The sequence below is a fragment of the Bombina bombina genome, chromosome 12, assembly GCF_027579735.1.
Source record: "Bombina bombina isolate aBomBom1 chromosome 12, aBomBom1.pri, whole genome shotgun sequence".
NCBI lineage: Eukaryota > Metazoa > Chordata > Amphibia > Anura > Bombinatoridae > Bombina > Bombina bombina.
The window spans coordinates 98,663,481-98,677,712 of record NC_069510.1 but is presented as its reverse complement, the minus strand read 5'-3'; the positions used below and the strand labels follow the sequence as shown (position 1 = coordinate 98,677,712).

Sequence of the window (14,232 nt, the reverse complement as noted above, 5' to 3'; positions counted from 1 at the left end):
AGGGCTGTGGCAGTGAGGGGGTTACTGTAAAGCTCTGCAGGGCTGTGGCAGTGAGGGGGTTACTGTAAAGCTCTGCAGGGCTGTGGCAGTGAGGGGGTTACTGTAAAGCTCTGCAGGGCTGTGGCAGTGAGGGGGTTACTGTAAAGCTCTGCAGGGCTGTGGCAGTGAGGGGGTTACTGTAAAGCTCTGCAGGGCTGTGGCAGTGAGGGGGTTACTGTAAAGCTCTGCAGGGCTGTGGCAGTGAGGGGGTTACTGTAAAGCTCTGCAGGGCTGTGGCAGTGAGGGGGTTACTGTAAAGCTCTGCAGGGCTGTGGCAGTGAGGGGGTTACTGTAAAGCTCTGCAGGGCTGTGGCAGTGAGGGGGTTACTGTAAAGCTCTGCAGGGCTGTGGCAGTGAGGGGGTTACTGTAAAGCTCTGCAGGGCTGTGGCAGTGAGGGGGTTACTGTAAAGCTCTGCAGGGCTGTGGCAGTGAGGGGGTTACTGTAAAGCTCTGCAGGGCTGTGGCAGTGAGGGGGTTACTGTAAAGCTCTGCAGGGCTGTGGCAGTGAGGGGGTTACTGTAAAGCTCTGCAGGGCTGTGGCAGTGAGGGGGTTACTGTAAAGCTCTGCAGGGCTGTGGCAGTGAGGGGGTTACTGTAAAGCTCTGCAGGGCTGTGGCAGTGAGGGGGTTACTGCTACTCTGCAGGGCTGTGGCAGTGAGAGGGTTACTGTTACTCTGCAGGGCTGTGGCAGTGAGGGGGTTACTGTTACTCTGCAGGGCTGTGGCAGTGAGAGGGTTACTGTTACTCTGCAGGGCTGTGGCAGTGAGAGGGTTACTGTTACTCTGCAGGGCTGTGGCAGTGAGAGGGTTACTGTTACTCTGCAGGGCTGTGGCAATGAGGGTTACTGTTACTCTGCAGGGCTGTGGCAGTGAGAGGGTTACTGTTACTCTGCAGGGCTGTGGCAGTGAGAGGGTTACTGTTACTCTGCAGGGCTGTGGCAGTGAGAGGGTTACTGTTACTCTGCAGGGCTGTGGCAGTGAGAGGGTTACTGTTACTCTGCAGGGCTGTGGCAGTGAGAGGGTTACTGTTACTCTGCAGGGCTGTGGCGGTGAGGGGGTTACTGTTACTCTGCAGGGCTGTGGCGGTGAGGGGGTTACTGTTACTCTGCAGGGCTGTGGCAGTGAGGGGGTTACGGTTACTCTGCAGGGCTGTGGCAGTGAGGGGGTTACTGTTATTCTGCAGGGCTGTGGCAGTGAGGGGGTTACTGTTACTCTGCAGGGCTGTGGCAGTGAGAGGGTTACTGTTACTCTGCAGGGCTGTGGCAGTGAGAGGGTTACTGTTACTCTACAGGGCTGTGGCAGTGAGAAGGTTACTGTTACTCTGCAGGGCTGTGGCAGTGAGAGGGTTACTGTTACTCTGCAGGGCTGTGGCAGTGAGAGGGTTACTGTTACTCTGCAGGGCTGTGGCAGTGAGGGGGTTACTGTTACTCTGCAGGGCTGTGGCAGTGAGGGGGTTAATGTTACTCTGCAGGGCTGTGGCAGTGAGGGGGTTACTGTTACTCTGCAGGGCTGTGACAGTGAGAGGGTTACTGTTACTCTACAGGGCTGTGGCAGTGAGGGGGTTACTGTTACTCTGCAGGGCTGTGGCAGTGAGAGGGTTACTGTTACTCTGCAGGGCTGTGGCAGTGAGAGGGTTACTGTTACTCTGCAGGGCTGTGGCAGTGAGGGGGTTACTGTTACTCTGCAGGGCTGTGGCAGTGAGGGGGTTACTGTTACTCTGCAGGGCTGTGGCAGTGAGAGGGTTACGGTTACTCTGCAGGGCTGTGGCAGTGAGGGGGTTACTGTTACTCTGCAGGGCTGTAGCAGTGAGAGGGTTACGGTTACTCTGCAGGGCTGTGGCAGTGAGAGGGTTACTGTTACTCTGCAGGGCTGTGGCAGTGAGAGGGTTACTGTTACTCTGCAGGGCTGTGGCAGTGAGAGGGTTACCTGTTACTCTGCAGGGCTGTGGCAGTGAGGGGGTTACTGTTACTCTGCAGGGCTGTGGCAGTGAGAGGGTTACTGTTACTCTGCAGGGCTGTGGCAGTGAGAGGGTTACTGTTACTCTGCAGGGCTGTGGCAGTGAGAGGGTTACTGTTACTCTGCAGGGCTGTGGCAGTGAGGGGGTTACTGTTACTCTGCAGGGCTGTGGCAGTGAGGGGGTTACTGTTACTCTGCAGGGCTGTGCACAGTCACACGGTGTCTTACCCTGGATCTCTCCATTATTATCCACACGATGGTCATTTCCCAGTCTCACGTGCACAGTGACCCGATGCTCCAGTACAGTTAGAGGGTACTGATACTGCAAGACAGACACAAGCAGCAGTTACCTCTATCTCACATTTGTTAGTTCCCCTCCCACGAGGAATCTTTCATGATTCAGGTAGAGAATAAAAAAATTTGCTTTGTTCTCATGTTATTGTTTGTTGAACAGATACCTAGGTAGCGTGCACATGCCTGCAGCACTGCATGACAGGAAATAGTGCTGCCATCTAGTGCTCTTGCTAATGTATAACATTGTTGCAAAACTGCTGCCATATAGTGCTGCAGACACGTGCACACTCCTGAGCTTACCTTCCTGATTTTCAGCAAAGGATACCAAAAAACAAAAAAAATGTAATATGTAATATCTGAATCATGAAAGAAACAATTTAGGTTTTATGTCCCTTTTATACTCAAGTTCCACCAAACCTCTGTGCCCACCTTGTGAGACTGGCAGTGTACTTGGTAAACATTGTCCTCCCCAGTCACCATCTCTATCTGTGCCCGCAGGGTAATGGGGGCTCCTTCTACCTCAATGATACAGCTGTATCCCAACTCCTCTCCCTGTAGGAAATAAGAATGGGCACTGGCATCAAAACATTATCATCTCATGTCTGAAGCGCAGCGGCATACTGATGTATTCTGTACCTGAGACGCAGCGGCATACTGATGTATTCTGTACCTGAGGCGCAGCGGCATACTGATGTATTCTGTACCTGAGGCGCAGCGGCATACTGATGTATTCTGTACCTGAGGCGCAGCGGCATACTGATGTATTCTGTACCTGAGGCGCAGCGGCATAATGATGTATTCTGTACCTGAAGCGCAGCGGCATAATGATGTATTCTGTACCTGAGACGCAGCGGCATAATGATGTATTCTGTACCTGAGGCGCAGCAGCATAATGATGTATTCTGTACCTGAGGCGCAGCGGCATACTGATGTATTCTGTACCTGAGGCGCAGCGGCATACTGATGTATTCTGTACCTGAGGCGCAGCGGCATAATGATGTATTCTGTACCTGAGGCGCAGCAGCATAATGATGTATTCTGTACCTGAGGCGCAGCGGCATACTGATGTATTCTGTACCTGAGGCGCAGCGGCATACTGATGTATTCTGTACCTGAGGCGCAGCGGCATACTGATGTATTCTGTACCTGAGGCGCAGCGGCATACTGATGTATTTTGTACCTGAGGCGCAGCGGCATACTGATGTATTCTGTACCTGAGGCGCAGCGGCATAATGATGTATTCTGTACCTGAGGCGCAGCGGCATAATGATGTATTCTGTACCTGAGGCGCAGCGGCATACTGATGTATTCTGTACCTGAGGCGCAGCGGCATAATGATGTATTCTGTACCTGAGGCGCAGCGGCATACTGATGTATTCTGTACCTGAGGCGCAGCGGCATACTGATGTGTTCTGTACCTGAGGCGCAGCGGAATACTGATGTATTCTGTACCTGAGATGCAGCGGCATACTGATGTATTCTGTACCTGAGGCGCAGCGGCATAATGATGTATTCTTTACCTGAGGCGTAGCGGCATACTGATGTATTCTTTACCTGAGGCGCAGCGGCATACTGATGTATTCTGTCCCTGAGGCGCAGCGGCATAATGATGTATTCTGTACCTGAGGCGCAGCGGCATACTGATGTATTCTGTACCTGAGGCGCAGCGGCATAATGATGTGTTCTGTACCTGAGGCGCAGCGGCATACTGATGTATTCTGTACCTGAGGCGCAGCGGCATACTGATGTATTCTGTACCTGAATTGCAGCGGCATAATGATGTATTCTGTACCTGAGATGCAGCGGCATAATGATGTATTCTGTACCCGAGACGCAGCGGCATACTGATGTATTCTGTAACTGAGGCGCAGCGGCATAATGATGTGTTCTGTACCTGAGGCGCAGCGGCATACTGATGTGTTCTGTACCTGAGGCGCAGCAGCATACTGATGTATTCTGTACTGAGATGCAGCGGCATACTGATGTATTCTGTACCTGAGGCGCAGCGGCATAATGATGTATTCTGTACCTGAGGCGCAGCGGCATACTGATGTATTCTGTACCTGAGATGCAGCGGCATAATGATGTATTCTGTACCTGAGGCGCAGCGGCATACTGATGTATTCTGTAACTGAGGCGCAGCGGCATAATGATGTGTTCTGTACCTGAGGCGCAGCGGCATACTGATGTGTTCTGTACCTGAGGCGCAGCGGCATACTGATGTATTCTGTACCTGAGGCGCAGCGGCATACTGATGTATTCTGTACCTGAGGCGCAGCGGCATACTGATGTGTTCTGTACCTGAGGCGCAGCGGAATACTGATGTATTCTTTACCTGAGGCGCAGCGGCATACTGATGTATTCTGTACCTGAGATGCAGCGGCATACTGATGTATTCTGTACCTGAGATGCAGCGGCATAATGATGTATTCTTTACCTGAGGCGCAGCGGCATACTGATGTATTCTTTACCTGAGGCGCAGCGGCATACTGATGTATTCTGTCCCTGAGGCGCAGCGGCATAATGATGTATTCTGTACCTGAGGCGCAGCGGCATACTGATGTATTCTGTACCTGAGGCGCAGCGGCATAATGATGTGTTCTGTACCTGAGGCGCAGCGGCATACTGATGTATTCTGTACCTGAGGCGCAGCGGCATACTGATGTATTCTGTACCTGAATTGCAGCGGCATAATGATGTATTCTGTACCTGAGGCGCAGCGGCATACTGATGTATTCTTTACCTGAGGCGCAGCGGCATAATGATGTATTCTGTACCTGAGGCGCAGCAGCATAATGATGTATTCTGTACCTGAGGCGCAGCGGCATACTGATGTATTCTGTACCTGAGATGCAGCGGCATAATGATGTATTCTGTACCCGAGACGCAGCGGCATACTGATGTATTCTGTAACTGAGGCGCAGCGGCATAATGATGTGTTCTGTACCTGAGGCGCAGCGGCATACTGATGTGTTCTGTACCTGAGGCGCAGCGGCATACTGATGTATTCTGTACCTGAGATGCAGCGGCATACTGATGTATTCTGTACCTGAGGCGCAGCGGCATAATGATGTATTCTGTACCTGAGACGCAGCGGCATACTGATGTATTCTGTACCTGAATTGCAGCGGCATAATGATGTATTCTGTACCTGAGACGCAGCGGCATAATGATGTATTCTGTACCTGAGACGCAGCGGCATAATGATGTATTCTGTACCTGAGGCGCAGCGGCATAATGATGTATTCTGTACCTGAGACGCAGCGGCATACTGATGTATTCTGTACCTGAGACGCAGCGGCATAATGATGTATTCTGTACCTGAGACGCAGCGGCATAATGATGTATTCTTTACCTGAGGCGCAGCGGCATAATGATGAATTCTGTACCTGAGGCGCAGCGGCATACTGATGTATTCTTTACCTGAGGCGCAGCGGCATAATGATGTATTCTGCAACTGAGACGCAGCGGCATAATGATGTGTTCTGTACCTGAGGTGCAGCGGCATACTGATCTATTATGTACTTGAGGCAAAGCAGCAACATATGTGCCACGTATATGCTGCTTTAGTGCCTGTGACCCCATACTGATCTGGGTGCTTTACCTACCTGCAGAAGTTGCAAGTTTCTCCCGACCAGATCCAGCTCTCGTTCAACTCCAATAGGAATCAGATGGGACCCCAGAACCTGCTCCAGGCTGGGGCAGGAATCAGGTCCTGAGAGCTCTGGGTGTGAATCCTGAAAGAGAGAAAAGGCTGTCAGGGAGGGCAGAGATAGTTTTGGAGGGCACCACTTAGGGGAAATGTTAGCCTTCAGAGAAACTCTCGCATATATAACAATCATAGCTGTAAGTGCAGTAAGTGTAGCTTTACAATCCTGCTGCACCCACTTACCCCTTCACCCTACACACGTTCTGTAGCCTCATACCAACACACACTCTGTAGGCTTCAACACACACACACTCTGTAGCCTCGCACTCACAGACTGTTACTGTAGCACCACACACACACACACAATGTGACTTCACACACTCTTTAATCACAAACATACGCACACTGTAGCCTCGCACACACACACACACACTGTAACCTGCTCCCCCTGACACACACACACTCTAAACCCTGCTAAATAGACACACACACACTGGACCCTTTTCCTGCTACACAAATACTGTATCCTGCAAAACACATACAATACATCCAGTTACGCACACAAAGTGTCCTGCTACACATAAACACCCTGTAGCCTGCCACATATACAAACACACTATTCACCCTGCTACACATAAACACTTACACTCAATACCCTGCAAAACACAAATACTCTGTACCCTGCTACACACACACTCCTAAACTGTGAAATACACACACACACACACACTGTATCCTGCTACATACACACACACACACTGTACCCTGCTACACACACACACTCCTAAACTGTGAAATACACACACACACTGTATCCTGCTACATACACACACACACACACACACTGTACCCTGCTACATACACACACACACACACTGTACCCTGCTACATACAGACACACACACACACTGTATCCTGCTACATACACACACACTGTACACTGCTACATACACACACACACACACACACACACTGTACCCTGCTACATACACACACACACACACACACTGTATCCTGCTACATACACACACACTGTATCCTGCTACATACACACACACACACACACACACACACACTGTATCCTGCTACATACACACACACTGTACCCTGCTACATACACACACACACACACACTGTACCCTGCTACATACACACACACACACACACTGTATCCTGCTACATACACACACACTGTATCCTGCTACATACACACACACTGTATCCTGCTACATACACACACACACACACACTGTACCCTGCTACATACACACACACACACACTGTATCCTGCTACATACACACACACACACACTGTATCCTGCTACATACACACACACTGCATCCTGCTACATACACACACACACACACACACTGTATCCTGCTACATACACACACACTGTATCCTGCTACATACACACACACACACTGTATCCTGCTACATACACACACACTGTATCCTGCTACATACACACACACTGTATCCTGCTACATACACACACACACACACACACTGTATCCTGCTACATACACACACACTGTATCCTGCTACATACACAAACACACTGTATCCTGCTAAATACACACACACACACTGTACCCTGCTACATACACACACACACACACACACACACTGTACCCTGCTACATACACACACACACACACACACTGTACCCTGCTACATACACACACACAAACACACACTGTATCCTGCTAAATACACACACACACACACTGTACTCTGCTACATACACACACACACACTGTACCCTGCTACATACACACACACTGTACCCTGCTACATACACACACACACTGTACCCTGCTACATACACACACACACTGTACCCTGCTACATACACACACACACTGTACCCTGCTACATACACACACACTGTATCCTGCTACATACACACACACTGTATCCTGCTACATACACACACACTGTATCCTGCTACATACACACACACACTGTACCCTGCTACATACACAAACACTGTAAACAGGTACACACACACTGTACCCTACTGTACCCTGCTACACACACACACACACTGTATCCTGCTACATACACACATACATACACACACACTGTATCCTGCTACATACACACACACTGTTTCCTGCTAAATACACACACGCACACTGTACCTTGCTACATACACACACACACACACTGTACCTTGCTACATACACACACACTGTATCCTGCTACATACATACACACACACACTGTATCCTGCTACATACACACACACACACACTGTATCCTGCTACATACACACACACACTGTATCCTGCTACATACACACACACACTGTATCCTGCTACATACACACACACACACAGTTTCCTGCTAAATACACACACGCACACTGTACACTGCTACATACACACACACACACTGTATCCTGCTACATACACACACACACTGTACCCTGCTACATACACAAACACTGTACTCTGCTACACACACACACTGTACCCTGCTACACACACACACAAACACACACTGTATCCTGCTACATACACACACACACACACTGTACCCTGCTACATACACACACACACACACTGTATCCTGCTACATACACACACACACTGTACCCTGCTACATACACACACACACACTGTACCCTGCTACACACACACACACACTGTATCCTGCTACACACACACACACACTGTATCCTGCTACATACACACACACACTGTATCCTGCTACATACACACACACACACACACTGTATCCTGCTACATACACACACACACTGTATCCTGCTACATACACACACACACGCACTGTACCCTGCTACATACACACACACACTGTACCCTGCTACACACACACTGTACCCTGCTACACACACTGTACCCTGCTACACACACTGTACCCTGCTACACACACACTGTACCCTGCTACGTACACACACACACTGTATCCTGCTACATACACACACACACAGTACCCTGCTACATACACAAACACTGTACTCTGCTACACACACACTGTACCCTGCTACATACACACATACATACACACACACTGTATCCTGCTACATACACACACACTGTATCCTGCTACATACACACACACTGTATCCTGCTACATACACACACACTGTATCCTGCTACATACACACACACTGTTTCCTGCTACATACACACACACTGTTTCCTGCTACATACACACACACACTGTTTCCTGCTAAATACACACACGCACACTGTACCTTGCTACATACACACACACACACTGTACCTTGCTACATACACACACACACACTGTACCTTGCTACATACACACACACTGTATCCTGCTACATACATACACACACACACTGTATCCTGCTACATACACACACACACACTGTATCCTGCTACATACACACACACACTGTATCCTGCTACATACACACACACACACAGTTTCCTGCTAAATACACACACGCACACTGTACCCTGCTACATACACACACACACTGTATCCTGCTACATACACACACACACTGTATCCTGCTACATACACACACACACTGTACCCTGCTACACACACACACACACACACACACACACTGTATCCTGCTACATACACACACACACACTGTATCCTGCTACATACACACACACACTGTACCCTGCTACATACACACACACACTGTACCCTGCTACATACACACACACACACTGTATCCTGCTACATACACACACACACTGTATCCTGCTACATACACACACACACACACACTGCTACACACACACACACACACACACACACTGTATCCTGCTACATACACACACACACTGTATCCTGCTACATACACACACACACTGTACCCTGCTACATACACACACACACTGTACCCTGCTACATACACACACACACACACTGCATCCTGCTACATACACACACACACGCACTGTACCCTGCTACATACACACACACACACACTGTACCCTGCTACACACACTGTACCCTGCTACGTACACACACACACTGTATCCTGCTACATACACACACACACACACAGTACCCTGCTACATACACAAACACTGTACTCTGCTACACACACACTGTACCCTGCTACACACACACTGTACCCTGCTACACACACACACACACTGTACCCTGCTACATACACACACACACTGTACCCTGCTACATACACACACACACTGTACCCTGCTACATACACACACACTGCATCCTGCTACATACACACACACACACGCACTGTACCCTGCTACATACACACACACACACTGTACCCTGCTACACACACTGTACCCTGCTACGTACACACACACACTGTATCCTGCTACATACACACACACACACACAGTACCCTGCTACATACACAAACACTGTACTCTGCTACACACACACTGTACCCTGCTACACACACACTGTACCCTGCTACATACACACACACACTGTACCCTGCTACATACACACACAAACACTGTATCCTGCTACATACACACACACAATGTATCCTGCTACATACACACACACACAAACACTGTACCCTGCTACACACACACACACACTGTACCCTGCTACACACACACACACACACTGTACCCTGCTACACACACACACACTGTACCCTGCTACACACACACACACTGTACCCTGCTACACACACACACACTGTACCCTGCTACACACACACACACTGTACCCTGCTACACACACACACACTGTACCCTGCTACACACACACACACACTGTACCCTGCTACATACACACACACACTGTACCCTGCTACATACACACACACAAACACTGCACCCTACTACATACACACACTGTACCCTGCTACATACACACACACACTGTACCCTGCTACATACACACACACACTGTACCCTGCTACGTACACACACACACTGTATCCTGCTACATACACACACACACACACACAGTACCCTGCTACATACACAAACACTGTACTCTGCTACACACACACTGTACCCTGCTACACACACACTGTACCCTGCTACACACACACACACTGTACCCTGCTACATACACACACACACTGTACCCTGCTACATACACACACACTGCATCCTGCTACATACACACACACACGCACTGTACCCTGCTACATACACACACACACACTGTACCCTGCTACACACACTGTACCCTGCTACGTACACACACACACTGTATCCTGCTACATACACACACAGTACCCTGCTACATACACAAACACTGTACTCTGCTACACACACACTGTACCCTGCTACACACACACTGTACCCTGCTACACACACACACACACTGTACCCTGCTACATACACACACACACTGTACCCTGCTACATACACACACAAACACTGTATCCTGCTACATACACACACAATGTATCCTGCTACATACACACACACACAAACACTGTACCCTGCTACACACACACACACACTGTACCCTGCTACACACACACACACACACACTGTACCCTGCTACACACACACACTGTACCCTGCTACACACACACACACTGTACCCTGCTACACACACACACACACTGTACCCTGCTACATACACACACACAAACACTGCACCCTACTACATACACACACTGTACCCTGCTACATACACACACACACTGTACCCTGCTACATACACACACACACTGTACCCTGCTACATACACACACACACTGTACCCTGCTACATACACACACTGTACCCTGCTACATACGCACACACACTGTACCCTGCTACATACACACACACACTGTACCCTGCTACATACACACACACACTGTACCCTGCTACATACACACACACACACACTGTACCCTGCTACATACACACACACACTGTACCCTGCTACATACACACACACACTGTACCCTGCTACATACACACACACACTGTACCATGCTACATACACACACACACTGTACCATGCTACATACACACACACACTGTACCATGCTACATACACACACACACTGTACCATGCTACATACACACACACACTGTACCATGCTACATACACACACACTGTACCCTGCTACACACACTGTACCCTGCTGTACCCTGCTATACCCTGCTACACACACACACACTGTATCCTGCTACTTACACACACACACTGTACCCTGCTACATACACACACACACTGTACCCTGCTACACACACACACTGTACCCTGCTACATACACACACACACACTGTACCCTGCTACACACACACACTGTACCCTGCTACACACACACTGTACCCTTCTACACACACACTGTACCCTGCTACACACACACTGTGCCCTGCTACACACACACACTGTGCCCTGCTACACAGACACACTTTACCCTGCTACATACACACACTTTACCCTGCTACATACACACACTTTACCCTGCTACATACACACACTTTACCCTGCTACATACACACACACTTTACCCTGCTACATACACACACACACTGTGCCCTGCTACATACACACAAACACTGTGCCCTGCTACATACACACACACACTGTGCCCTGCTACATACACACACACACTGTGCCCTGCTACATACACACACACTGTGCCCTGCTACATACACACACACACACTGTGCCCTGCTACATACACACACACACATTGTGCCCTGCTACATACACACACTGTGCCCTGCTACATACACACACACACATTGTGCCCTGCTACATACACACACACAATGTGCCCTGCTACATACACACACACAATGTACCCTGCTACATACACACATACAGTACCTTGCTACATACACACACACACAGTACCCTGCTACACAAAAACACTGTACCCTGCTACATACACACTGTATCCTGCTACACAAATACTGTACCCTACTACACAAACACCGTACCCTGCTACACAAACACCGTACCCTGCTACAGACACCTTGTATTCTGCTACAAGCATTGTACCCTGCTACATACACACTGTACCCAGCTATGCATTCTATGTACAATGCTACACTATACCCTGCTACATACACATACACTGCACAATGCTACACAAACACTGTAACCTGCTACATACACATACACTGCACAATGCTACACAAACACTGTACCCTGCTACATACACTGCACAATGCTACACAAACACTATACCCTGCTACATACACTGCGCAATGCTACACACATACACACTGTACCCTGCTACATACACTGCACAATGCTACACAAACACTATACCCTGCTACATACACTGCGCAATGCTACACACATACACACTGTACCCTGCTACATACACTGCACAATGCTACACAAACACTGTACCCTGCTACATATACATACACTGCACAATGCTACATATTACTGTACCCTGCTACATACACTGCACAATACTACACAGACACTATACCCTACTACACAGACACATACACTGCACAATGCTACAAAAAACACTATACACTGCTACATACACTGCATAATGCTACACAAACACTACACCACACAAACACTATACCCTGCTACATACACTGCACAATGCTACATATTACTGTACCCTGCTACATACACTGCGCAATACTACACAGACACTGTACCCTACTACACAGACACATACACTGCACAATGCTACAAAAACACTATACACCGCTACATACACTGCATAATGCTACACAAACACTACACCACACAAACACTATACCCTACTACACAGACACACACACTGTCTCACTAGTTTATTTTGCTGTGTGCCACTTACATTCTTGCTGTAAATGACAGTGCTTCTTTGGCTGCAGTGCGCAGTGTGAGAGCAGCGATGATCAGACACACACCAGTAGCACCTCCAGGGGCTGCTCACACACCCTGCACACCTGTGGGTACAAACACATGAGTCACAGCTAGTTTGCAGTGCCACCTCTGGGGACTCAGGTTTAGGCTTGTTGTGAATAGTTTAATCAGGGCTGTATCTGTTATAAACTTACGGAGCAGACACAGACAGGTCCATCACAGCCTCACAATCGTAAACAGTAAAGTTTGTCACAGCGATTGTTACACTCTGAAAAACCAGAGAAAGCCGCAGAGTCACATGATCTGGGAGGGGACAAAAAGTAAAGGTTTAGTATAGGTAACAGTGATGTAGAGCAGTAGTTCTCATCCTTTTTGTAGCAAAAAAAAATTGTCCTGAATACCCCCAAATGCACATAAAACATAATTTATGTAAGAATTTACCTGATAAATTCATTTCTTTCATATTGGCAAGAGTCCATGAGCTAGTGACGTATGGGATATCAATACCCAAGATGTGGAACTCCACGCAAGAGTCACTAGAGAGGGAGGGATAAAACAA

General features: G+C 48.7%; 1 protein-coding gene across 1 annotated transcript in view; it reads right to left on the bottom strand.

Moving 5' to 3' along the window:
• The window catches only part of PLXNB3 (plexin B3), a gene marked incomplete at its 5' end in the record, with an annotated part of 74,451 nt that extends 60,475 nt beyond the window's left edge, over positions 1-13,976 (bottom strand). The window contains 5 exon segments of the mRNA XM_053696042.1: positions 2,224-2,317; positions 2,719-2,841; positions 5,898-6,026; positions 13,645-13,756; positions 13,868-13,976. Coding sequence (XP_053552017.1) covers positions 2,224-2,317; positions 2,719-2,841; positions 5,898-6,026; positions 13,645-13,756; positions 13,868-13,976 — 567 coding nt within the window.
• Between the last annotated feature and the right edge of the window lie 256 nt (positions 13,977-14,232).